The sequence below is a fragment of the Hyperoodon ampullatus genome (genome assembly GCF_949752795.1).
Source record: "Hyperoodon ampullatus genome assembly, chromosome: 11".
NCBI lineage: Eukaryota > Metazoa > Chordata > Mammalia > Artiodactyla > Ziphiidae > Hyperoodon > Hyperoodon ampullatus.
Genome location: NC_136924.1, coordinates 55,704,439 through 55,732,175, shown reverse-complemented (window position 1 = coordinate 55,732,175; position 27,737 = coordinate 55,704,439). Strand labels below are relative to the sequence as shown.

Genomic DNA, 27,737 nt, shown 5'->3' with positions numbered 1-27,737 from the left:
TTAGAGCTCCTGCGGATGCATGGCCGGAAGGACTCATCCACTGCAGAGGAAGTGGATTTATTGCAGGTGGGGGAGGGAGGGGTCAAGAGGGGAGTAAGAGGTGGCCAGCCATTGCACACTTACATCACCACAGGCACACCTGCTTACACTCAGGAGCATGCACACCCCTGCACCTGGGGACAGAGAGGCACTGGGGGATGAACGCGCAAAACCCGATGCCCGGTTCCCAGACCCCGTCCCCCGCAGGCCACCCAGTACACCGCGCAGGCTCTCCAGAGCCTTCCTCTGCCCTTCCCCCCCAGCTCGGTGCCCAAGTCCCCAGCTCCCTGCAAGGCGCCACGGGGTCGACTACTCGGCTACTCGCTGCCCCGCAGCCTCAAGGCGAGGGATCTGCCACGCTCACCGCTGTCCCCGCCCTGGCCTCGGCACGTCCTGGAAGCAGCTACTCTGCACCGGGGGCCGGCTTCGCACCTGGGGAGAGGGGCTCCGGCGGGGGTGGCGGGCGCTCCCCCGAGCTCCCCCGAGCCCGGCCCGGGCGCTCAGGCCTTGCTGCCCCGAGGCAGGCTCTGCGGCGAGTGCAGCTCCACCGACTGCCTCCGCCGCACCTCGCGTTCCTCCCAGTCGGTGTCGGGCTCCAGCCCCTTCAGCACGGCCAGGCGCTCCGACGGGCTCTTGGCGGGCGGGAACAGGATGTAGTTGTAGAGGAGGGAGGCCAGGATGGCGCCGACCAGGGGTCCGACCCAGAAGACCTGGGGGCGAGCGAGAGGGCGGCTCGCGGGAGTGCTCCTCTCCCCCGTCCCTTTGAAAGGGGGCCTCACGCGGTGAATGTAATCAAATGCGTGTCGGCGTAGTTATCAATGACTAGTGAGCAACTGGGAAGACTTGTTAATTGGGGCTAATGGTGCGAATTGGAGCCGACTGCCCGGGTGAACTTGGACAAGTTACTTACCCTCTCTGCCTGTTTCCTCACTATAATAAGACGTAATTTCTGGAGTTCTTGTGAAAAACTAAATGAGTCAATATTTGCAAAGCACTTAGAAGAAGTCCTGGCACATACTAAGTACTAGGTAAGTGCTAAATAATAGAAATGTATTATGTAGGATAAATATTACCATTTATCGAGTTCTAAGGCACTGCGTCATCTGTTTTACACCAGTTACCTCGCTTAATCTTTACAAAAAGCCAAAGCAACAACTGCTCTTATCCTCATTTACAGATGCGGAAACAGAGTCTTTGGCGTCAGACCTGAATGGTGGACCCAAGACTCCACGGGGCCCCAAGAGGAGGACTGTGGAGGGTTTGCTGATCCCACCCCAAGCTCTTCCAGCCAGATGGGTTTCTGGGGGAGGGGAAGGCAGGGAGGTTTCAGCCATTACCCAGTGATTGTCAAACTTGCCGGTGACCACAGCTGGAGCCAGAGAGCGGGCAGGATTCATGGAGCAGCGAGTGTAATGGATCTGCAATGGGAGGCAGGGGTCAGGGAGGGGAGGGAGGGGAGGAAGGGGCCGGGGGGAGTCTCTGTGCCTCTCTCCAGTGCTTGACCTAAGCCTAAAGGGAGTCCATGCGATGGACAATGGAGTTCATGTTATATTTACAGGGTTCGCTATTCATTTGAAGCTGGAGTGATATCTGTCCCTTTGTGGTATATGGGAGTCAAACCCTCTGGGGTGTGTCCATGTGTCTTTCCCTCTTGGGAGTTCTGTGTATCTGTGTCTTTCCCTCTTGGGAGTTCTGTGTATCTGTCCCTCTCGGGTCTTTGTGGCTCTCACTTTGGGGCGTTCTGTGTATCCGTCTCTAGAGTGTCTGTGTGTCTCTTTCCTTGCGGTAGGTCTGTGTGTCTCTCCCTCCAGGGAGACTGGAACCAGTGGCCATGACCTACCCCGAGGAGGTGGCCCAGGACCACAGAGAAACCAATGGAGAGGGCGGGGGTACCCAGGTTGTCTCCACGGCGCTCATCCGTGGAGGCGAAGATGCACAGCACCAGCTGCAAGGTCAGGAAAAGCTCCACAGTAACGGCCTGGCCAGCTGTCGAGTTGTTGCTGAGCTGGGGACAGAGGGGGGGTGGGGGGGACACACTGAGCATGCTCCCCACACTGGTGCCATCTTCCTGCCCACCTGCAGTCAAAGCTCCAGATAGGCTTCCGGGCAGCAATCCAGAACATCAGGGCTCACCAGCCACCTTAGTCCAAACTACTGATGGCTCCTTCCTGGGCCATGGCACAAAGGCAGGGGGATGGACCCTACAACTGCTTGTGGTCCCCAGGCCAGATGTAGGGAAACTGACTCCATAGCCCATTAGATTTGGGAGCTGGGGTTGTGCGCCTGCAATGTGAAAGGAAAAGGATGCTGAGATCCATAATTTCTGCTTCCTGAAGAACAAGGAAGGAAGAGGTTTTGATTGCAGCAGGAAGCTTTAGGCCAGGTAATAGGAAGACCTTCCTCTCTGTTTAAGCCATAAGATACTGGTGTAACGAGAGGCCTGCGGTCTTTCCTCCTGTGGTCAAGGGGCTCTCAGGAACAGGATCTAGGGTCTTGGCTCTGGGGATGGCGCTAGTGTGCCCCTTCCTTCTGTCACTGCATTGTACAGCTCTTTCCTCTAACCTTTGCCTGTTCCCTTTGACCTTGCCTGTTCCATACTGCATTTCAGGCCTCAATTTTGCCCTGTGGATTGGCTCCCCGCACATCCTCCAGAGGTTGAGGTTGGGGTGCTGGAGCCCTGTACTTTGGTGCCTCGTCACCCCATGTGGGGTGCCCATGGTCCCAGCAGACCTTGCCTTGGGTAACAAGAGAACTTGGGGTTGAGCAAAAAGGCGATTTCATAACTGGGCTGCACCCAGTGCTGGATTTCTTTCTGGGTTTTGTCATCTTATGCCCTACATCCTGCCCTCTCTGGGCACTGCCCTGGGTGGAGCTGTGATAGTTCTGAGCTCCCACAATCCTTCTCCAGGCCCTGAACCCCAACCCCGGGTCCTAGCCCTCAAGCTGGCACCCTTGGGTCTCTCTAGGGTCGAACTTCAACCACCCCCCATGCCCCCCTCCCCCCCAGGTCTTCCAATGTCAGAGCCTATCGTGGGCGGCAGTGAAGAGCTTTGAAGGCACACACTTTGGCGCTTTTGACTTGCTGTGGGGCCCTACTTATTTCAGCCTCAGTTTGTCTTTCTGCAAAATTGGGATAACAGAATGGATCCTGGAGGACTGTCTGAGAAACAGAAACGACAAGGGCAGAACCCCAGCTCCGTTCCCACTGGTAAACAGTGGATCTAAGGGAGACACTGTGGATGTGGGTTTGGTGTCAGACAGCTCTGGATCCACTTCCAGGTGCTGACACTGGTTCTGTGATTTGAGCCAATTAAATGATGAACCTCAGTTTACCACTCAGGGTGGAGAATCACAGAATTCACCTTACAGTGTTGTACCTAGAACGAGATGAAATCTGGCCTAGCACGAAGCAGATGTGCATCAATGGTAACTTCTTGGTGGACAGACTGGCTTTTCCAGTGACCTCAGAGGACACTGGGGACACCCATGGGGGTCAACTAGCTCTCACTAGCCTCAGGACAAGTCAGTCCCGCTGCTGCCCCATTCCAGCCAGGAAGGTTCTCCCCAGTCCCTCAAGATGGTAAATGCTGAGCAGTAACTTGGGGGGGCCTCCTCAGACCCTTCCCTTCTGAGGGCCCTAGTCAACTGTGAGATGATGGGAGAGCAGGAGGCCGTGTCCTCATGGTCCCTTAGCCCTCCCATTGCCCTGCTATTAGAGGAGGTTCCCCAACCACACATTCTTGAGACTTTCTTGGCCATGCTCTCAGGAAGTTCCTCTCTCAGTCTAACCACACCTCATCTTGCTGCAGACTGAACTAATTTCCTTCTCAATGGAAATGGTCAGATTTCTCAGTCTGTCCACCACCATGGCCACTCTCGCCTTTTCTCCACCTTGAGCCCCCAGCCTAATGATATTTTCCATTTTGAAGAAGAGAGAAGTTCTCCAGTTGGGATACCCCTGCCCCTTGCATGAGGAAGGCCACCTGTGCAGAGGAGGGGATGGCCACAGAGACTGTGCAGGACTCTTCAGAGACATCAGAGCTCTTATCCAGTGGCCCAGGGATAGAGAAGGCCAAGAAATGCAGGAGATTGAGGCACAAAAGAGGCACTTGCCTTCTTGGCTTGGGATGGGGGATGGAGCAAGAGCTGTGTTGAGGGAGCACAGGCTGTCCCTTCCCACCCATGCCCTGAGATGCCCAGGCCTTTCACAGACCCGGGAGAGGGGGAGGCTGGGGAGGGGGAAGGGGCTGCAGCGTCACCCTCAGCTCCCAAAGTCCCCAAGGCTCCCAATTAGCCACTGTTCATGGAATCAGCAGTTAGCTCGTGGGCTCTGGGGACCTTCTCCGAGGTCTGGAGAGACCTTGCCCCTTTAGCTTTGTCCTGGGTTCTGGTGCTTACTCTGGTATTGACAAACTGTAGGACTTTTAGCCTGTCGCTTCCCTTCTCTGAGCCTCAGTTTCCTTGTTTGCAAAACAAGGCTTAGGTGGTGGCTCAGGGAGGGGACGTTTTTGGGGTGGAAAGATCCTGGGTTTTGGAGTCAAGCCTGGGTTTGAAGGCTGGGTCTGGTACTTCCCCTTTCTGAGCCTCAGCTTCCGCGACCTTAAGAAATGGATCTTCTCATCCCTCCCTCGAAGGCTGTTGTGAGGTATCAACGTGTGGCTCTTGAGGACCCCCTGCTGTGAGGCCTGCACACAGTAGATGCCGAAGAAATGTTGGGTCTTCTTCCCTCGAGAAGATGCTGGGGACTAGCCCTCTGAGGTTCCTCCCAGCTCGTAAAGCATGTCTGCTCTGGGACCCTGTCCTCTGCCGCGTCCTAGCGCAGCCCTCTCTGTAATGCAGGTACCAAGTCAACAGAAACCTTGATGCTGCTCTTCCTCCAAGAGGCTCAGGACAGAAGGTACAGTAGACCCGTGTGTATCCAGCCTCTGCTCTGACATTACTGTTCCTTCTGCCCTGACTCTCCTACGGCAGCTGTGTTCCTGGCTCTCGAATTTCTGCCCCTGCCCCATACGCCCACCCTCCCTCTCTTTCAGTCTCTCTCTCTCTCTCTCCCCACCCAGACCCTCACCCAGATCTGGTCCCTCCCCTCTCATCCTTTATAAGAGACTCCCCAGGATCTGCCCCTGTGGAAAGGACAAAGTTCTGGCTACTCACAACATTGACTGCCAGGTCCCCTCGGATGTCTGGTGGTGTGATCTCAGAGAGCAGAGCGGCCCCGGCCACGGCCCCCAGCAGCTGGGCAGCCACATAGAAGGCAGCTCGGAGAAAGGAGATGTGGCAGCCCACCAGGCAGGCCACAGTCACGGCAGGGTTGATGTGGGCCCCGCTGATGTGACCCAGAGCCTGCACCAGGGTGCCAATAGCCAGGCCAAAGGCCATGGCAATCTGCAGTACAGAGGGCAAGGCCTGTGGCCAGTTGAGGGCTGAGCCGAGGCCAAAGAAGACAAAGATGAGTGTGGCCAGGAACTCTGCAAACACCGCCCTGGAGAAGGCTATGGATCGGAGTTCCCACATGCTGTGGAGACTTCAGTGGGCTAGCCCAGTGGTCTCAGGGACGGGAAGCTTGCGGCTCTCTCTCTCTCCCCGTCTTTCTCTCTCTTTCTCTCTCAGGGTCTCTGGGGAGGCTGGTCATGGGCATTTATAGGGTTTTTCCAGCCTGGTTTTGGACACGTGAGATGGAGGTGGACTTTGGGCCAATACCTCTTCTCCCCTATGGCCGCCTCCTGCCCCCACTCTCCACCCCTGCCTGCAGCATGCCTATCACCCCATCTTGGACTTCACAGCTGAATAATGTTCCCCATTAATGAGCTCCAGATAAGGACTGACGTCCCCTAGTTTTCCGTGTTTGTTCCCTTGGTTACCCCATGGCTGTTGCCCCAGGGCCTCCCCTGCCCCCACCGCCCCCGTCCTAGGGGGATTCTCTAGGGGATTGCACGGCCAAACCCCTCTCTCTGATTCAAACTGTTGGCCAAGGCAGGGGCAACACCTTACAAAACTGACCATGAGACAGGGTGTCAACGCTACCCCTTCTGGTGATTGGGAAGTTCTTCCTGCTGTCTCACCTCCAATTATTCTTTCTTGCAGGGAATGGAAAATAACTGGTTGATGTGACGTGAACCTTCCAAGGCATAAATGTTTTGTGTCTCTTCTGTGCTCGCTTTCTTGCAGTCAATCACCCATAAGTCGTTAAGCTTCACTCGCTCCCTGAAACCCCAGCCAAATAGTAGTTCCCATAGCCTGGAGGCAGGGGGTGATTTCAGAGGCATTGGGACCCTGGCCTTGGGTGATGGAGTCAACCTGGGGTCGACTGAGGAAGCTGCGGGCTTCCGTTCCGTGGTCCATCTCTGTGATTTAAAAGGGATAATAAACGTACATGGGCTTGGGGTTTGGAGTAAGTGAATTCATGCATAGAAAGTGCTCAGAGCTGCGCCTGGCCCACAGCAAGCTATCAATTGGTATCACCTGGTATTAATAACATTGTTAATACTCTGAGGTGGAGACCACGACTCCCCAAACTCACATGTCAGGGTCCCAGAAGCTGTGACAGGCTCTAGGCACACCCTGGAGCTCAGGGCCACCCAGGTCACAGGGGGAGGACATTTTTTTGTGGGGCAGTGAGCTGTGCAGGCTCAGGGAGGCTGCAATAAGCAACCCTCTGGCCTCAGAGCCCACTCAGCCCAGCATCTGGGCAATGCCACCTCCTGCCATCAATGCCACTCTGTCCCGAGGTCTAGAGACATTTAGGTCTGGGAATCCCCCCGGCCCCATTCCATCGCACTTCTCTAATCCTGCCAACCCTGCTCCCTCTCCTGGGACCCAAAGGCGGGGTCAAGCTCAGAGTGTGACTAAGGGGACCGGCTCTGGGCCCTGCTCTATCTCCTGTCCAGCAGGTCCCTGGGCAAGTCACAGTCCCAGGAATGGAAATCTGAGAGTGACTGGAGACTGAAGAGTGGAGCCCCTTGTGTTGCTGTGTGCCCTTGGATGAGCCACACAGCCTTTCTGGTCTTTCCTCTTTGGTCAAAGTGTTCATGATCTTGAGAGAGAAAGTGGCCCACTGACCCTTGATTCTGGGCAGGATCTCCCCTAACCTGGTCAAGTGTAAAATCTCTTACCTCCCGATACACCCAAAAGTGGTGTCATGACTTCTCTCTGTAGCCCATTAACCCCCAGCCCAAATTTGTGTATGTGTATGTTGGTCATTCAGTCACATGATCATACATTTAGAACCCAGCGGGATCTTAGAGGTCATCTAGCCTATGGATCCCATTTTACAGATTACAGCATGAAGTCCAGAGAGATTGTGACTTGCCCACATTCTGGTCTGGACCCAAGTGTGGAAGGAGGGGAGGGCACCAACCATGACTGGGCCCCTACTTGGGCTGTGCTTTCCCTTATTTATTTAGTTATTTATGGCTGCGTCGGGTCTTCATTGCTGTGTGCACGCTTTGTCTAGTTGCGGCGAACGGGGGCTACTCTTCATTGCGGTGCGCAGGCTTCTCATTGCGGTGGCTTCTCTTGTTGCAGAGCATGGGCTCTAGGCGCGCGGGTTTCAGTAGTTGTGGCGCACGGGGTCTAGAGCACAGGCTCAGTAGTTGTGTCCCACGGGCTTAGTTGCTCCACGGCATGTGAGATCTTCCCAGACCAGGGATTGAACCCGTGCCCCTGCATTTGCAGGTGGATTCTTAACCACTACACCATCAGGGAAGTCCCTGAGCTAAAATTATCATCTCATTTTTTATGAGATGAGGAAAATGAGACAGCAAGGTTAAATAACTTTCCTGAGACCACACAGCTAGTAAGTGGGAAGGCGGAATTAGAATCTCAGGAGTCTGACGGGGTTTTTTTGCTTTTATTTTTGTTTTTGTTTTGACTGCGCCACATGGCTTGCGGATCTTAGTTCCCTGACCAGGGATCGAACCCGTGACCCCTGCAGTGGAAGCACGGAGTCCTAACCACTGGACCGCCAGGGAACTCTCAGGAGTCTGACTTTAAGAGGACTTTTTTAGTTGTGAAAGTGAATCCCTACCTCATACCCACCCTGTGAAATAATCAAGATAGGAAAGAAATGAGAAAGAAGGCTAAAGGACTCTGAATACTAAAGAAGTGGGGATTTGTGTGTTGTTTGCTGGTGGCTTGAAGGAGGGGGCCGAGACTCTGGAAAAGCAGAGGTAGGAGGAGGGTGTCTGTGGGGAGCTGGGCCAGTGAGCGTGCCCCATGTGGGAGCACAGTGACAGAATTCAGGACTGGTGCTGACTGACAGATGACGTGAGGTGTTTTTCCTGCTCTGAGCCGAACTGCAAGTGCCTTCCATTCTCCCCACGAGGTCGGTAAAAGTGGGTCACACACCCCAGCCCATGAGGCTGGAACTCTGGGGAAGGAGGGAGAAGGGACAGGGCAGATCTGCAGTCGGGCGAAGTGGAACAGAGTGAAAAGAGCAACCGGAGGCAGCAGCTGACGGGAGGGGTTGGGAGACTGCGGCTCTGGCCCCTTCGGGAAGCCTGGAAAGTACTGTAGGGTGTCAGATCCACGCAGTTCTGGGATGGAATGCGAGCCTTTGGATTTCTATGTAGGGTTGCCAGATAAAACGCAGGATGCCCAGGTACATTTGAATTTCAGAGAAATAACAAATTGTTTAGCATAAGTATATTCAAAGCAATATTTGGAGCATACTCATATTGAAAAATTACTCATTATCTGAAATTGAAATTTAACTGGGTATCCTGTATTTTTATTTGCTAAATCTGACAACCCTATTCTATGCGAAAGCAAAGAGAGAACCCAGAGGACTGAAGGCCTGGGGACACCTGGGTTTCAAACTAAATTCTCACAAGGACTTTTGGGGATGAGTCTTATTAGCCTCATTTAACACTGGAGGAAACTGAGGCACAGAGAGGTTATGAAAGTTGCCTGAGATCGCAAGGCTGGTAAAGAGCTGAGACAAGCTATAAATACATACCTGTCTGATTCAGAAATGCAGGCTTTTGCCCCCATGGTTGGCTGACTTCGTCCTCAAAGGCCAGGCAGTCCTGACAGCCGAGGCCCAGGTAGAGGCAGGAAGGTCACAGGATCAAGCTCCTGAGGAGACACAGAGACAGCTTCCTGCCACTTCCCTCGCGCCCGTGGGGTGGGACCCAGAGATGAAGAAGATGGGACCTTACCTGGCCACCCTACGGCTCCCACTGCCCATAAGACAAAGCCAGACCACCTCCTTCATTTTGGGGCCCTGATACGCATTGTTCCCTCTGCCTGGGACAGGTGTCACCACCATTTTCTCGTGGCTAACTCTTCCTCCAGGCAAGTGACTTTCAAACCTTTGTAACTGAGACCTGCAGGAAGAAATACATTTGATATCCTAACCCATAAACATTATCTCAGTAGATAGAAAGAGACAGATAACTAAAACTAACATTTCACAAAGCAATATTTCCTAAATGTGATGTTTTAAATTCCTCTACTCTATTTCACTAAAAAACCTCATTTAGGTAACAACTACTAAACTGACTTCATGACCCACTAACGGGTTGCCACTCACAGTTTGCAAAACACTTTTTTTTTTTTTTTTTTTTTTTTGCACTACGCAGGCCTCTCCCATTGCGGAGCACAGGCTCCGGACGCGCAGGCTCAGCGGCCATGGCTCACGGGCCCAGCTGCTCCGCGGCATGTGGGATCTTCCCGGACCGGGGCACGAACCCGTGTCCCCTGCATCGGCAGGCAGACCCTCAACCACTGCGCCACCAGGGAAGCCCAAAACACTGTTTTTGATCCTGGCTGGAAATCGCTTTCTCAATGGGGAAGAGAGCATTGGTGGGGTGAGGAGGGGTCAGGAACAAGCTTATTCTCATTTAAGAGGATTGGGTGTGAGTAAGAGGCGCAGGGGCAGGGAGGCCTTTCTAATAATAGCCCTGCCTGGTGAGGTAGTGAGTTCCCGAGCTCTTGGAGGAGTCCGATGAAGGCTGAGCAAACACCGGGGAAGCTGTGGCAGGAGCTGGTGCACCAGGCTGAGGGCTGGACAAGCTGACGAATGGGGTCGCATACAGCTCTGCAGCATGGAGAAGCCCGGCAGCCATGTTAATAAAGCTGCTGCATAGCCGGGCATCTGGGAGCCACTGTGGGCGCTAGCAGGAGGGGAGACCAGCCAGGAGGAGGACCTACTGCTCTTCCCTTGACTGAACTCCTCTCACTCCCCGGCTGCCTCCCCCGTCACATCTGGGGAAGGCTGGCCAGGCTGGAGGCCCCAAAGAGCCAAGGGTACCTCGATAGCACCCTCCCTGGGGTGGGGGGAGCGGGTCCTCCCTGCAGGGCTGGAGGGCAGAGGGGGAAGGGTTTGCCAGCAGACCCGGGAGAGCTGGTGTCTCTGTCCTACAGGGAGAGAGGGGAGTGGAGAATGCGAGGGTCAGGCCGTGCTGGGCTCATTGCCAGATTAGGGAGTAGTAACGAGCTGAAAGGGCTGTGGGCAGTGCCTTGCTTGCAAAGGTCACCCAAGCCTGTTTGACTTCCCATTCAGAATAGCTGCAGCTAAGCCACCCTGGCCCCATGGTGCCTGCCTCCAGCATCCATGGCTCCAGCGACTGGGGGACCTGCAGGGCCCTGTTTGGGCTCTGGGCAGGGCCTCTCTCCCCACCAGCACGCCATCATGCCTTGCCTTCCTCCTACCCTGGCGTCACACCCCCTTGTGTCCCTCCCAGACCTCTGCCTCTGTCAGCCTCATATCTCTCCTCGAGGACTGACCCGCCCATCCAGTGTGCGAGGCACCGAGCTAGGCTCACACAGCTTCTCTCAACCAGTCATCTCAGCTATGTGAGCACGTGGGCACCAACCCCGTTGTACAGATTAGGGTAAGGGAGGCTCAAGAACATTACGCTGGCTGCCGCTTCCTCTGCCCCCGCCCCACAGTATTCTGCTTCACCTCTGTGACGTCACGGATCATGCTGTCCAGGATGACTTGGTCAAGTCCAAGAACAGGAACTGTATCGTATTCATCTTGTAGGCCCAATGCTTAATATGTGATTGGCCTGGTGTAGACACTCATAAAAATGTTTGTAGAATGAACTGTCTGCCCAAGGTCAAACAGCTAGGAAGTAACTAAGCCATAATTCAAATTCAGATCTTCCTGGATCCCAACCCAGTCCCACACCCTTCATCCTCCTCCAGGAAGCCTTCCCAGACTTACTCGGTCAAGGCAGCTTCTCCACCCCACTCCCCAGAATCCTGGGTATTTGTGAGTGTTCCCATCCCCCTTCTCCCTGCTTTCCCTGAAGGCAGGGACCTGGGATAGCATCTCAGCCTGGCTCTGATCCCCCAGCTCTGCCCCCAGAACTCAAGAAGAACTCTGTGAATGCAGGATGCCCAGCCTGGGGGTGGAGGACCCAAGAGAGGAAGACCTCAGCCAAACGAATGGTACCTTCCGGCCTGTGGGCCCAGCCACCTGCCTCATGAGCCCTGCTCATCCAACCACGATTCCGCCTGGTACTGGGCCTGCCAGCTTCTCATGAGAGCCGGTCCAGGTCTTAGTATTCTCCCGGGGTGGGTCCAGGTGGGGCACCTAATCCTCTGCTCATTTTGCTGCAATTCAATATCAGTCTCCAATTCACACGCTCTGCTGCCATCCTTCCCTCCTCCCTCCAGCCTCAGCTGGGGGAAGGGAGAACTGAGTACTCTCCATGGCGGGCTTGAGACACCCTTGGGAGTCCCCCCAGCTGACCACAGCCCCGGGCCTGCTCAGGGATGAACATTGGCCTTGGGACAGAGGGACCACTGTGCGCACCAAGGGAGCAAGACCTGATGTCCAGCAGCCTGGGGTGGATTCTGGGTCCACCTCGTAGGTGGCCTGTCTGTGGAGTCCAAAGCCACTCAGGCTTTCCAAGCTTCCCAGTGAACAAATGTAAAAGTACCTGCACATAGCAAGTGTTCAAAAATACCAGTTGAGGTTTCCCCAGGGGCTGAGGGCTGTGGCTCTGGAGAATCCCTTCTTCACCCAACCACCCGCCTTGGGCTGCAATGTGGGCTCATCCTCCTTGGTTCTAGCTGATGAATGTCTGTTTTCTCAGGGTTTTAGGGCAGTTAAAGCAGTTCACTGTATTTAATTATTCATGCAACAAATAGTTATTGAGTACCAGTCATGTGCCAAGCAGTGTTTTAGGCTCTGAGATACGTCAGGGAAAAAACAGACCGAGATCCTTGACCTGGCAGGGCTGACCATACGGGCAGTTAATTAGACGGCGCCTCTCTGCCTGTTCTCCTCCACTTTAAGCAACCTGAAAAGAGATGGAAAGAAATTGTCAATATTGGAAAATAACAGTGCTTACTCTCCCATGTTACTTTCACCCCGTCTTACCACCACAGCTTGAATTTAAGTCATGTCAGACGAATGTAATAAAAAGTGTGTGCTCTTCCTCAAAAAGTTAAACACAGAGTTACCATATGACCCCAAAGTTCCACTCCTGGGTTTAGACCCAAAAGAGTTGAAGTCAGGTGTTCAAACAGAAACTTGGACACACATGTTCATAGCAACGTGATCCACAATAGCCAAAAGGTGGAAACGACCCAAATGGCCATTAACAGATGAATGGATAAACAAAATGCAGTATATCCATACAATGGAATATGACTTAGCCATAGCAAGGAATGAAGTACTGATACCTGCTGCAACATGGATGAAACGTATACATGTTACGCTGAGTAAAAGAAGCCAGGCACAAAAGATCACAAAGTATGTGATTCCATTTATATGAAATGTCCAGAATAGGCAAATCTGTAGAGACAGAAAGTAGATGAGTGGTTGCCACGGGCTACGGGGTGGAGAGAGAAGAATGAGGAGTGGTTGCTTAATGGGTACAGGGTTTACTTTTGGGGCGGTGAAATGTTCTGGAACAAGAGACCGGTGGTTGCACAACATTGTGAATTTACTAAGTGCCACTCAGTTGTACACTTTGAGAGAGTCGAATGGTGAATTTTTTTTTTATTAATTAATTTATTTTTGGCTGCGTTGGGTCTTCGCTGCTGCTGCTGCTGCTACGTGCAGGCTTTCTCTAGTTGCAGCGAGCGGGGGTGACTCTCCGTTGCGGTGCGTGGGCTTCTCACTGTGGTGGCTTCTCTTGTTGCAGAGCATGGGCTCTAGGTGCGCGGGCTTCAGTAGTTGTGGCACGCGGGCTCAGTAGTTGTGGCTCGTGGGCTCTAGAGCACAGGCTCAGTAGTTGTGGCACACGGGCTTAGTTGCTCTGTGGCATGTGGGATCTTCCCGGACCAGGGCTCGAACCCGTGTCCCCTGCATTGGTAGGCGGATTCTTAACCACTGCGCCACCAGGGAAGTCCGAATGGTGAATTTTTTGTTATGTTATTTTACGATTAAAAAACAAAAGTGTGTTCTGTGCGGACTTCCTGTCCCATGCATTGTCTCTGCTTCCTCCCAGGGCCTTTGCACATGCTGGTCCTTCTACCTGGGCTGCTCATCCCTTTTCTCTTCTCCTAGTTAACACATCTTCATCCTTCAGATCTCAGCTGCACCGTCACTTCCTCAGAGAGGACCAAGCCCCCCTATAACATACTTGAGCACCATGTGCCACCCCGGTGAGGCACTTGTCTTCATCATAATTGTGACATTTATATGATGAATATCTCCCTCACTAAACTGTAAGCTCCTGGAGAGAGGGGGGAACCTATGTGTTTTTGCTCCTTGATGTATCTCTAGAGCCTAGCTCAGTACCTGGCACATTGTAGATGCTCAATAAATATTTATTGAGTGCATAAATCAGTAAATGTCCCTAAGGGAATTCTAATAGGGTCACTATCCCCACCAGCCCCATCTCAGATGGTTTCCCCATCACTGCCACTGCCACCACCAAGCCTTCCTAACCACCACGATGCCTCAGGGTGCCACTTGACAGGGTGGCAGGATGAGGCCAACAGAAACAGGGTGGCAGCATGAGGAGGAGCAGCCAAACTCTCAGGCAGCTCAGGAGGTGAGACAGAGTTGGTCAAAAAGGGTGAAGTTCAGGTCAATTACTAGTATTGGGATGAGAGGGGTCAGGTACAAAATGGGACCACTGTCTGAGTTGGAACTTGAGTCAAGTCAATGCTGCACAGGATGAGCTTTCCAAGAAATGTGTATTGAGCAAATACCCGAATGAATAATGGGCCAAGCACTTGCATGGGAGGAGCCTGACACATCGCAGAAGCATAATGATGGATTCTGAGGATATTAAAGAGGAGCCTGGAGGAGACTCAGTGGGTGCTGGAATGTGGGCTCAAGGGAGGGAGGGGTACAGAATGACTCTGGGTGTGGAGTTGGTTGGGTCTTGCTGCCCTTTACCAAGATGGGGAGCACTGGAGGAGAGGCAGGTTGGGGAGAAATGATGTTGAGGTGCTTCTGGGGTGGGTAAGAGAGCCAGTGGGGGGACCGAAGGAGAGGTGAGACAGGAGGGGAGGACAGAGGGGGTTTCCATGATCATGGGAGGAGCTGGGGGGAAATGGGCAGCTGGAGAGAGGCACGAGGGAGGGGATGACAGAGACCTCCATGCCCAAGGATGAGGGCGGAGCTGGGCCCCAGACCCCAGGCTGGTCCTATGCACGAGCGGGGAGGTCCATGCTTCAGGAGGAAGAAAGCTGGGGCGTGCAAGGTGTTGCAGTGTGCAGCTGGGGTAGCAGGAACCCGAGGCAGTTCCCATCTTAGGGCCTCTGCTTTCTTTGTGAATGAAGAGGAAGGTCAGCTGTGAATGAGGAGACTGGGAGAGGTAGAGGCGAGAGGGAACCAGAGCAGGTTTGAAAGAGCTGCAGTGCAGAGCAGACAGAGGGCTGGTGCGGGCAGTGGACAGGGCCTGTCTGAGGTAAGAGGCCATGGTCTCCATGGTGGTTTAGCAGCCCAGGGTGGCAGCCAAGAAGGCAGCCAGCTCTACTGGCCCAGGGGGTGCTGGGTGGGTGCGACGGGCAGCTGGTGGGGACACAGGCAGGGCAGGGTGTGGAGGCCAGAGGGTCTTGGGTGTGTGGGGAAGGTAGAGGCAGGGCGGGGGGCTGGAGGTCTAGGTGGGTGGGAGCCTGGGACAGGTAGTCGGGAAGAAGGGAGTCAGAGGGCCGTGACCAGCAAGTGGAGGGTTGAAGCTTTGAACAGTTCAGGTGTTTCAGGAAAGACAGCCTCCAGGCTGTGGCTGTGGGAATGACTGAGGGAAATGGGGACGTGAAGGCCTTTGGAACTGGGCGGCTTCACGAACAGCACAGATGCAGATGTCCTTACACGGGAGGAGAGCTGGGCTTCCAGGAGGTGGAAGTGTTAAGGACAACGCTGAGGAAATAGGAAGGCTCGTCAGAGGATTCTGGAAAGACTGGAGAGGGAGAGAGGGAAGAGGAAGCGGCGCAGGGGAAGGCTGGACGGCCACATGGACTTACAGCTCAGATGATGAGGCCAGACACAAGGTTTCCAGAACAATCCCCTCCGCAGCCCCCTGCTGCATGGGGGTGGTGTGGAGGGGATAGCGTGCCTCTCAGAAGGGGTCAGCCACGGCGGGGGTGGCATTTCTGCAGACTCCAGCCCCTGGTCTCTGGCCCCATGGACACTCTTCATTCGGGCCTTCAGCATCTCTTGCTGAGATCCCCAGAGCAGACAACAGATCCACCCATGACCCCAGGGACCTCTCTCTCCAGGCCCATCAATTCACCAGGGTAACCTCGGCCCCCAGACAGTTCCCTCAGAACACTGCGTGCCTCCCCATTGCCTGCAGGATCAATTCCAACCCCCTGGTGGCTCCGGCCTCCTCTCTCACTCCACAGACCATGCTGGGATTACTTGTACTTCCTTGAACACCTCTGCTCTCTCTTGCCTCTAGGCCGTGCACAGGTGGCTTCTTCTCCACCCTCCTGGCTGGCTCCTGGCCCTGGCCTACTACCAGGAAGCCTTCCCTGATGAACCAAGACTGCCCCTCCTGGGTGTTCCTAGAGTACTTGGGACTTTCCTTATCACAGAGCTCTCACAACACTGTGATGTCTCTGCTCTGGCTTGTCTTCCCCACCATGGCTGGTACAAGAGCTGGGTCTTGGGTCTCCAACACCTGGCCCAGGGCCTGGCCCTGTGCAGAAGTGCAATAAACATATGTTGAATGAATGGGCTAGTTGGTTGAATTAGGAACAGTGTCATGTTCTTTTTTCAATGACCTTTCTGGGTAGCTTTTTGGGGGGAGAAGGACAAAATGTCAGGGATGGATCAGAATTACCTGGAAAGCTTTTCACAATGCAATTGCCAACTTCCCAGAGGTCATATCGTCTGAATTATGTAGTGGTGAGAGTGGGAGCACCACATATACTTTGAGAAACTCCCTGGGTGACGCTGACCCTCCACACCTCCCAGCCCCCCAGAGACCACTGTTGAAGGCTGAGTTCCAGGCCATCTTTGAGGTGATAACCATCCGTGGGGTTCAAACAAAGGTGTGCTAGACTCTGAAAGTGCTGTTCTTGATCTCCACACCGTGCTGCGCTAACCATGACCCCCACCTTCATGATCCGAAATACCACCAAGTACCTTCTCAGGTGTTCGCCACCATCACCCCACAGCCACGTGGGCCATACCCTCAACACAGCTCTGTCTCAGGGAACCAGCTCCTGCTGAAGCCCAGTTCCCTCTCCCACCAGTGGTCTGGCCATGTTACCAGAATCACGCCTTGGCATCCACTACCGAGGGCAGGCTGTGCCCTGGCTGGGGTCCTTCTCCTTGGGATTCATCTCTGTCCCAGAGATCAAAGTCCTTGATCACTGCCATGCTCTGGCTGGCCTCAGGGCTTTTTCTGGGGATTCCCACTCCAAGATCCATGAAGCATGTATGTATGTTTCTGAGAAAAGGTCCATAACTTTCATTAGATTCTCACAGGATGTTTTGAGTCTCTGAGTATGTGCATGCTTCACCCCTTGGAGAACTGTTCATCTGTCAAAATGCAATTCAGACACAGCTGAAACTAGGCACTCTCCCACCCCCATCAGAGCCTTTCTCAAGCTCCATATCTTTACTGGGTTGAGTTTTCCATGATCTGCCTTCTCCACAACAATGTCAGCTCCCGGAGGGCAGGGGTCACAGCTATTCACCCCTATTTCCTAGAGCTGCACCAGCCCACAACACATGCTCAAATGGTTTCCTGTAACAAGACAATCTGTCATGCTCTTCCAGAAATTACTTCTCTTTCAAGAAGCCTACCCAGGGATTTCCCTAGTGGTCCAGTGGCTAAGACTCCACACTCCCAATGCAGGGGGCCTGGGTTTGATCCCTAGTCAGGGAACTAGATCCCACATGCATGCCACAACTAAGAGTTCACGTGCCGCAACTAAAGATCCCACATGCTGCAACTAAAGATCCCTCACACAGCAACGAAGATCCTGCATGCCACAACTAAGACCCGGCACAGCCAAATAAATAAATACATAAATATTTTAAAAAAAGACAAAAACACGAAGAAGCCTACCCAGATGGACTAGCAGGCAAGCACTTCTTTATCCCAAGGTGATACCTCAGGCCTTACCCCTCAATTCCCTCTACACCTCATGGTACAAAGGCTCAGCACCTTGTCTCAAAGACAGTGAAATGGAACATATGCTGGATTGATGGGTTGTTCTACATGGGCCATCTAGTTATCTGTCCCAGGCAAGGCTTCTAGATGTCTTCATATCAGGTTCCAAGCTCTCAGCACACCACTCCCCACCCCCTACCTAGTTGCATCCCTCTCCCCCCACCCAACTCATCACCCTAGAGAATTTCCAGTTACTTCATCCCTCTAGAGGTGACCCCTTGGGGGTCTCGCACACCCTCATACTGCTCAGAATCTGAGCATGCGTGGAGACTGTCTCACTGCATGGAGACTGTCCAGTCTGCAGTGTGCCACCCCCCAGCACACCTCATTCTGTATAGCTTTGCCCCCTCCTCCCCCACATCCATGCATGAGTCCCCTTTACCAAGAAGCTCTCTTTGACCAAATTCTTCCCCACCCCAAGCTCATTCCCTCCCTGCCCTCAGCTCTAAATGGATTCTGACTTATTCTGTGTGTGGTTCTTCTCCCCAACAGCAAGCACAATTCCTTTCCTCAAGCAGACTTCATCCCATCCTTGGTCATGGACAGAAATGGGGACAGGGCTGAAAAGTAGAAAGCTCTTGGGTGTGCATGGAGGGGAGTGAGACCCCAGAGCCCGAGCTCTGAACAGCCAAGACTGGAGGAGGAGGCAGATCCTGAAGGAGGCCGCAAGCCATGTCCCTGAAGAGAATAGTGGAGTTACGTCCCCACACTGGTGGTGGCTGCCTGGAGTGGCAGAGGGCAATTATCACAGTGCTCCAGGAATTCAAGTTTCATCAGCAGTTCCCAAATAGTCTCCCCAGAGCAACGTGAGCCAACCCTGGGCCTGGGAGGACTTGTCCAGCAGGGGGCTGGGCAGGGGGCCTGCTGGAGTAAAGGGCACACGGTGGGGTTGGGGGCTGAGGTCAGGTTGAGAAGGAGGCCCTACTCAGGGGAGGGGTCCACACTCCACAACTCTGTGGTCATTCTAGGCGGGAGCTGGCCAACCCCCAGACCCTTGGCTTATCAGAGGTGGAAGGGAAGTTAGTGACTGCGTGCCTTGTCGGTGGTTCCTGGGCCCAGGGTTGCATAAAGGCGGAGATGGGGCTTCTCAAGTAATTTGCTATAATTCAATGGGTGCATCAGGCTCTGAACATTTCCCCGACATGAGGTTGCCATCAAGTAATTCAGCCATAAAGAGCCTCTGCTTATTTCTGGAATTCTACCAACCCTGGTTGGCACGCTTGCTATCTGCTGTAGATCTGAGTCTGCTCCATAGGTCTTCTGTTGACAAGAAATGGGGAAACAAATTAATCATTACTTACATGTGGTCTGCTCAGTCAGCAACATTTTTCAAAGCATGTCCTCCATGGCAGTGATGGGAGTGGGGATAGATAACAGAAGGTGTCTTTGGTGGGGAAGAGGCAGGAAACTATTCTCCCCTCCAACCTTGCAGAGGATGCACCTGAGGTCCAGAGAGGGAAAGATTTTTCCAAGGTTGCACAGCAAGCTGTGGACGGATATCAAATCTGAACGCAAGTCCCTGAGTCCTAGATCAGAGCACTTTCCACCAGGCCACCTGCCCTCTCTACCCTCGGACGGACTGCAGAGATCCCCATACATGAGATTTACTCCCTATTCCTCAGGAGGACCAGTCTTTCAAACATCCTTTTGCTTTCTCTCTTCAGATCTTTGACCAATCTGTTTGTTCAAGAGAAAGTGCCAAGAGAGTCCATACTCTATGATTCCATCTATATAAAGTACAAAATCAGACAAAACTGATCTCTGCTGTCACAAGCCAGGACACTGGTTATCCTCGGGGGAGGTGGTGACTGGCAGGGGAACGGGAGGGGTTCTGGGTTGCCGGTCACGTTCTGTCTCTTGATCCAGGTCTGGTTACACAGGTGTGTTCCGTTGGTGAAAATGCATCAGGCTATATACTAATGACATGTATATCTTAATATATGTTAGTAATACGTCAATTATGAAATTTAAAAGGTATGTGATCAATAAATACTTGTCATTGATTGATGGAAGAAAGTACATTGGGACTGTTCCTAAGCACTTTTAATTATTGGACAAACCTATACCCCCATCACCAGTCCACAGTTCTGTGGAGGCTCTCTCTGCCCCCATGGCTCCACCAGGCAGCCAAAGGCCCCAACAGGGCGGGTGGAAAAGTCTGCATCTTGTGACACCCAAGCTTCATCAGGACCAAGAACCTCTGGCCCAGTTCATGCTGGGCCTTCAGGGATTAGTGCCAGAGTTTGCAGTGAGTAAGGACCCCGAGGGGAATGCCCAGCCTGGTGCCAGAGAGAGGACCTGCACTGATGGGAAAGAAGGCTGGGCATGGCAGACGTTCAGTGCCCTCTGGTGGAAAGGACAGCTGGAACCCAGAGCCTGGTGGGACTTTGGGCTGTGGGCTGACTCAGGTGGACACAATGACATCTTTCAGACAGTTTCTGACTGGGCCTGTTCCTGGGAGAAGGATGCTTCTGAGTGTACATGTGTGTATAGGTACAATGTACGCCTGTGAACACACCTTTGCTCTAGCTGTTCCATCTGCCTGGAGCACCTTTTCCACCTTGCCCAAAATCCTTTAGTCCTTGTATCTACCTGACAGAATCCTGGGCAGGATTCCAGGCTCAGTTCAAAAGTCTGAGGTGGCCTGATGCCTCCCTGACTCCCAAGCAGAATTAGTCCCGCCCAGCTGCTCTGGGCCTGCTGTGTGACCCGGCACTTGGCCCCCTGACTCAGAAGAGTCACATGTGTGCTGTCTCCACACCTCAACTGAAGGCAGGGGCTCAAACTGAGATTTCCACTGGACTGTTTAAGGGGCCAATGTGTGTATGTAGCTCTGGGAGCATATATTAGAATCGATTAGGGCTAATCCCGCTAAAGAAAGAAAATCATTAGCAGATTAATTAAGAGAGTTGTTTGGAGTACTAATTCAAAGGCTAATAATCTTTTAGTTTAAGCAAAGTCTGAAGCTTTGATAAGACCTGTCATTGTGTTACAGTATTGATTGAGGTTGGGCCTGACTGTGAAATGCCTAAGTGTGCAATTCACACGTAATTCCTCCACTAATTCAGGCACATTTTCCTCTTGTTAATAAGCATTATAATGACTATAATAAGCTAAGGAAACCTCAGGTGAAAACACACATGACTATACTTGTCAATAGAGGTGTAACTATGAATTTAAAGAATGCATTTCCTAAGCCCTTCTTTGTTAAGGATGTTTGCCCAGGTTCTGATCAGAATATGAACTATATGAGTGACTCAATACCATTCATTTATTTATGCACTTATTCATTCATTCATTCAGCATGTACTCAGCCCTACCATAGTCTTAGGCTCCATGCCAGGAGGCGTGAGGTATATTTTCAAGTAAATAAGACACAACCCCTGCCTTCAACGAGCTCTTCTTCCAGTGAGATTGGTGATCCCAGCAACCTCACAAGAGTACAAGATGCTATAAGACAAGTACAAAGGAAACGTCCAGAGGAAGGCAGATCCTGAATAGAAAGTCTGGGAAAAGTTCCCTGGAGAAGGTGGCTTTTGGGTAGGAATGAACTGAATATGTAGGATTTTGTTAATGGTAATATATATATATATATATATATATTTTTTTTTTTCCTTCTGTGAAAAAGAAGAACAAAGAAGTTGGAGGAGTCATACTTCCTGATTTAAACTCACTGCAAAGCTGCAGTGGCACTCTGTATCAAGTATCAAGGCTGTGTAGGGCTGGCATAAGGGAGATATTATAGATCAATGAAATAGACTTGACAGTCCAGAAATAACCCCATATATTTATGAACAACTGATTTTCAGCAAAGGTGCCAGGACAATTCAATGAGGAAATAATAATCTTTTCAACCAGTGATGCTGGGACAGCAGGATATCTACATGCAAAAGAATGAATTTGGAGCCCTATACTAAAATTAAGTCAAAATGATCAAAGACCTAAATGTAGGAGTTAAACTATAAAACCATCAGAAGAAAACATAGGGATAAGTCTCTTTGACGTTGGATTAGGTGATGGTTTCTTAGATGTGACATACAAAGCACAAGCAATGAAAAAATAATAATAAATTGGATGTCATCAAAATTAAAAACTTTGTGCTTCAAAGGATGCTATCAGGAAACTGAAAACACAACTGATATAATGGAAGACAATATTTGCAAATCATGTATCTGATAAGAGTCTGGTATCCAAAATATGTAAAGAATACTTGGGACTCAACAATAAAAAGACAAATAACCCAATTTAAAATGGGAAGAGGACTTGAATAGATAGTTCTCTAAAAATATGGAGAGGGCTTCCCTGGTGGCGCAGTGGTTGAGAGTCCGCCTGCCGATGCAGGGGACACGGGTTCGTGCCCCGGTCTGGGAAGATCCCACATGCCGCGGAGCGGCTGGGCCCGTGAGCCATGGCCACTGAGCCTGTGCTCCGGAGCCTGTGCTCCGCAAGGGGAGAGGCCACAACAGTGAGAGGCCCGCCTACCGCAAAAAATAAAAAATAAAAAAAAAATAAAAATATGGAGAGAGAGAAAGAGAGAGACAATAGGTACTTCTCTACAAATATATAGAAAATGGCCAAAAGCAGTTGAAAAGGTGTTCGACATCATTAGTTATTAGGAAAATGCAAATTAAAACCACAGTAAGATGCTACTTCACACCCACTGGGATGACTATAATAAAAAACACAGACAATAACAAGTGTTGAGAGTGATGTAAAGAAATTGAAACCCTCATACATAGCTGGTGGGACTACAGATTGTTGTAGCTGCTGTAGAAAACAGTGTGGTGTTTCTTCAAAAAGTTAAACATAGAATTACTATACAATCCAGCAATTCCACTCCATACCTAAAAGAATTGAAATCAAGGACTCAAACAGGTGATTGTACACCAACATTCATAGCAGCATTATTCATAATAGCCAAAAGGTGGAAACAACCAACGTGTCCATCAACAGATGAACTGATAAACACAGTGTGGTATATCCACACAGTGAAATTTCATGCAGCCTTAAAAAGGAAGGAAATTCTGACACATGCTACAATATGGATGAACCTTGAAGTCATTATGCTAAGTGAAATAAGGCAATCACCAAAGGCCACCTATTTTATGAATCCACATATATGAAATATCCTGAATAGGCAAACCCACAGAGATAATAAGTATATAGATTAGTGGTTGCCAGGGCCCAGGGAGAGGGAGAATGGGAAGTGACTGCTAATGTGTATGGGACTTCTTTTGGGGGTGATGAAAGTGTTCTAGAATTAGATGGTGGTGATGGTGGTACAGCCTTGTGAATATACTAAAAACCACTGAATTGTACACTTTTTTTAAAGGGTGAATTTTATGTTATATGAATTATATGTCAATTTAAAAGGTAGTTCATGCTTGTCATAGTTAAGTGTGGAAACAAATATTTTTAAAAAGAAGAAAAAATGTCCCCCAAACTCTCACCTGGAGGCTGTCACAGGCTGGGGGAGCAGTCAGCAAAGAAGGTGGGAAAGTGTGGGGTTAGTGTAGCCAGTGTCCAGGGTGACTGGCACAGACCTTCAGAGGGCCTGAATGCCAGGTTAGACCACATGTAGGACAAGGAGGAATCATGAAGAGTTCTGGGGAGACCAGGCTGGCCCCAGTTAGGAGGTCATGTAAGAATCTGGGCAAGAAGTAGCCTCCATTAATGGTCACCATCTCACCAAATACTGAAAATGTGTTCATTTCATTTACTGTAAACCTGCAAGTGTGCACAGTGTGTGTGCACAGTAAGTAACGAATGAGGATGGCAGTATTATTTACAGTGGAGAGAAAGTGGAAACCACACAAGTATCCAGCACTCGCGTCCGTGCAGCTGTGGGAGAGAATGTCACATGGAAAGATGTTCAAAGTACCTTAAGCAGAAAAAAAAAAAGCATTCACCATAAGAACTTGATTTTGTTAAAAAAAAAAAAAGTTACTCATAACCCCCCTCTTTATATATGAGTGGAGATGGATAGGCTAAAATGTTCCTGGTAGTTCTCTGCTTGGTGGAAGCTTGACTTTCTTAGTCTTGTGTTTTCTGTTTAAAAATTATTTTTCTATGAAGAACATGTATTACTTAAAAGAATAACAAGATAAACATTAATTTACATTAAATGGTAGAGAGAAAATCCTATTTTGTCAGTTTTCTGATTATTCCTGGGAGAATTCAGTGTACCCAGGGGCAGTGGGAGGTATTATCCATGGGTCAACTAATGATTCAAAAGTGATTTGCTTTTTACTTTCAGCAACAGGGCAGAGCCAGGAGCTCGGAGGATGGTGGACAAAGGCAAGGACGTGATTCTCAATGTTCAGAAGTTGAAGGAGCTAGGTGGTTCCACACTGCCAGTGGGCAGAAGGTATAACCCTTTAGCCATAAGAAAGAACTTCTGTTCATGTGTTCATCCCTTCGTTCATTCATTCGCCTGTTGGGTGAGCACCTGCTGTGTATCAGGCACGGAGCACGGTTCTAGAATTCACCTGTACGTGAGACCCGGTCCTTGCCCTCGCCAAGCTAGGAGTTGATTTATAATAAATCTCTCTGCCCCATATTGAAATTGCCTGCCTGGTAGCATGAATAGTTAACATTTATCAAGCGTTTTCTATGTGTCAGGTGCTAAGTGCTCTACATAGATTATCCCATTGATACCTCTCCCCCGTGAGGTAGGTAGTGGTGTTGTTACTCCCTTTTATAGATGATGAAACTGAGCCCTTGAGAAGTTAGCAACCTTGCCAGCCTTCTTGGTTTGGAAATGGTGGACTTTCCACCTCAGGAGAAAAGCCTTCCGAGCTCACACAAGTAGCCTGCCTGACTCCAAAGTGCATGTAACAGTAGCCTTGGTCAGCACAGTCACGAGGCCAGTGGTCACACTGACGATGTTGAGTGAGCATCTGCTCTGGGCCAGGCACTGCACTGGGGACACCGTGGGGACTCGGGCAGGACCCTCCCTCAAGCAATGTACAGAATTGATGTGGAAGCATAGATGGGTATCATCCTCATGCCACAGAAGAAGAAACTGAAGCTCTGAGAGGGCGAGAGGCATTTCTGGGCTTTACACACGACAAAGCACGTAGAAGCAGCTCTGCTTTTGTGCTTCTCTTCATGTTCCAATTTGTGGTTCTGCATGGACTCGTGAATTAGTGTAATATTCACAAAAGTTGCACACCACAGTCAAGGAATGTTTTGTAGGACTAATTCTTAAAACTCTTATTTGTATATTCATAGGTCTAGGCACAATGTATAGGGAGCATGATACCAATTCTTTACATTGTTCCCCAGAAGCAGTTCTCAAAATGTGGCCTGAGGACAGGAAATTCCTGGCAGTCCAGTGGTTACGACTCCAAGCTTTCACTGCTGAGGGCCTGGGTTCAATCCCTGGTCAGGGAACTGAGGTCCCACAAAACTTAGACATCATTTGCCCTTTTCACACTACTTCTCTCACGAGTGGACAGTGTTTTCCAGAGGCTGCTTGCCGTGGATGTCATCATCACTCTGACGGCTAATGGAATTTGTGCTCATGTGTTGTGTTTTAAAAGTTAGCAGTTTAATTTCTAATATGAGGACTGTTGATAGTTACAATTTATATAAACAAGAGCTCTTTGGACTCCTCAGTAATTTTTAAGAGTGTAAAGGAGTTCTGACATAAAGATGTTTGAGAACTGCTATTTTATGGATTAAGATAGTGCTTTAAGAAATGTTCATGGACTTCCTTGGTGGCGCAGTGGTTAAGAATCTGCCTGCCAATGCAAGGGACACGGGTTCGAGCCCTGGTCTGGGAGGATCCCACATGCCGCAGAGCAACTAAGCTTGTGCACCACAACTACTGAGCCTGCGCTCTAAGAGAGCCTATGAGCCACAACTACTGAATCCCGCACGCCTAGAGCCCGTGCTCCGCAACAAGAGAAGCCGCCACAGTGAGAAGACTGCGCACCACAACGAAGAGTAGCCCCCGCTCGCCGCAACTAGAGAAAGCCCACACGCAGCAACAAAGACCCAACGCAGTCAAAAATAAATAAATAAATTTATTTTTTAAAAAAAGAAATACTCATGATAAAAGGAATAGCACTTTATATGATGAAATAAAAACATTTTGTAATTTTTTTGTGACAGTGGTAAGGTATCGTATGCCAACTCATTATTTTGTTTGCACATGATATGTAAAATTTGTGGTTTTGTTCTGAATCCAAGTATTGCTTAGAGAATTATATTGATAAATTCCAGCCTCATGAAGTTTCTCCAGACTGAAGTTAATAAAAAACTAACAACTATAATGACTGAAGGAAGGTTGTCTAATTTGGCATGAGTGTCAACGGAACACAAATTATGTGAAAATCTCTTTTGTATTGTATTTATTTTTTATTTTTTAAATTTATGTTTTATTTATTTATTTTTGGCTGCATTGGGTCTTCGTTGCTGCGTGTGGGCTTTCTCTAGTTGTGGCGAGCAGGGGTTACTCTTCGTTGTTGTGCGCAGGCTTTTCATTGCCATGGCTTCTCTTGTTGCAGAGCATAGGCTCGAGGCCCGCCGGCTTCAGTAGTTGTAGCACGCGGACTCAATATTTGTGGCTCGTGGGCTTCAGTAGTTGTAGCTCGCAGGCTCTAGAGTGCAGGCTCAGTAGTTGTGGCGCATGGGCTTAGCTGCTCCGCGGCATGTGGGATCTTCCTGGACCAGGGCTCAAACCTGTGTTCCCTGCACTGGCAGGCGGATTCTTAACCACTGCGCCACCAGGGAAGTCCGTGTATTTATTTTTTAAATTGAAGTATAGTTGATTTAAAATATTATGTAAGTTTCAGGTGTACAACATAGTGATACCCAATTTTTAAAGATTATTCTCCATTTATAGTTATTATATGAAAGTCTTTTTTTAAGATTTATTTTTAAATTTTATTTATTTTACTTATTTTTGGCTGTGTCAGGTCTTAGTCGCGGCACACGGGATCTTCGTCAAGGCATGTGGGATCTTTCATTATGGTGCGCAGGCTCCAGAGAGCATGGGTTCTGTAGTTTGCAGCACACTGGCTTCTCTAGTTGAGGTGCACGAGCTCAGTAGCTGTGGCGCACGGGCTTAGTTGCCCCGCAGCATGTGGGATCTTAGTTCCCTGACCAGGGATCAAACCTGCGTCCCCTGCATTGTAAGGCAGATTCTTTAGCACTGGACCACCAGGGAAGTCCCACGAAAGTCTTTATTATAATCATATAATTGGTGACTTTCCTGTGACAAATGCAAGAAAAACAACTTTTACTGAATGAACATGTAATCATTTATGAATTATGTATAATTATGTATACATTTATTACTCAACCAAGCATTGCCAGCCCTCAACAGTACACCCAGACAAGGGCAATAATAAATCATCTTTTGATGTTTTGTCAACTTTTAGCCAATTAATAACCATAGCTTTACACATTTACAAAATGTTGTAATTGTGGAAGTATATCATCAAGATAGGTAATAGAACATATTTTATTTGACACTTAGCTTGACTGATAACTTTTCAATATTTAGACACACGGTATGAGAACTCTGCCTGGGTCCTGTACAAGTTAAGGGCGGGCCTGGTGCTGTGGACTGGGTCATCATTTCTCACAGAAGTGGGCAAGAATTTCCAGAATGTTCAGATCCTACATCAGCCACTTTTCACTCAAGCTGGTAGTTCTGCTACCAAAGGAGAGTGGAAGACGTGGAATCTACACCTTAGCTTGAATCATGGTGCTCACTGCCTTTGCCATGGCCCTGAAATTGCCTGAGCCATGTGAAAAGTCTGCATCCTCCACAGGGAGCCTCTTGGCAGAGACCAGGACAGGGAGACCACAGGGACCCCTCCTCCTGTCCCCTAGCACCCTCACGTGGGCTGCAATGATGAACCTGAAGTCCTGGGTGAGAATGAAGGGCAGAGCATCTCCTTGGGCAAGATGGGCCTTGAAGGAGGCTGGGTCTCGAAACTCCAGGCCTGAGGTTCCCTGTGGCCTGGCAGGTGTGGCTACCTAAGCTCAGCTCACCTGGACACAGTTTCTCAAGACAGGTTGTCCATCAGTCCAGGAAATCTGGGTCAGAAGGCCTTGCCCAGACCTCAGCTCTCTTTCTACACATCTCCACAGAGGCTGCTCAGGAAAAGAGCTAGTTGGGGCGCTGGGGGTGAGGGTCGGGGG

The 27,737-nt window shown here is 50.5% G+C and overlaps 2 protein-coding genes across 2 annotated transcripts in view; one reads left to right on the top strand and one right to left on the bottom strand.

The window, feature by feature from the left end:
* Positions 1–539: 539 nt before the first annotated feature.
* On the bottom strand, positions 540–5,553 carry AQP2 (aquaporin 2; the record flags this gene model as incomplete). Its single annotated transcript, XM_079715668.1, has 4 exons — positions 540–749; positions 1,377–1,457; positions 1,880–2,044; positions 5,194–5,553. The coding sequence occupies 4 exons, from the start codon at positions 5,551–5,553 to the stop codon at positions 540–542; spliced, it is 816 nt and encodes a 271-aa protein (XP_079571794.1).
* Positions 5,554–23,863: 18,310 nt separating this feature from the next.
* FAIM2 (Fas apoptotic inhibitory molecule 2) overlaps positions 23,864–27,737 on the top strand; it is a gene marked incomplete at its 5' end in the record, with an annotated part of 52,583 nt that continues 48,709 nt past the window's right edge. The window contains one exon of the mRNA XM_079714928.1: positions 23,864–23,935. Coding sequence (XP_079571054.1) covers positions 23,864–23,935 — 72 coding nt within the window. The remainder of the gene's footprint in view (positions 23,936–27,737) is intronic.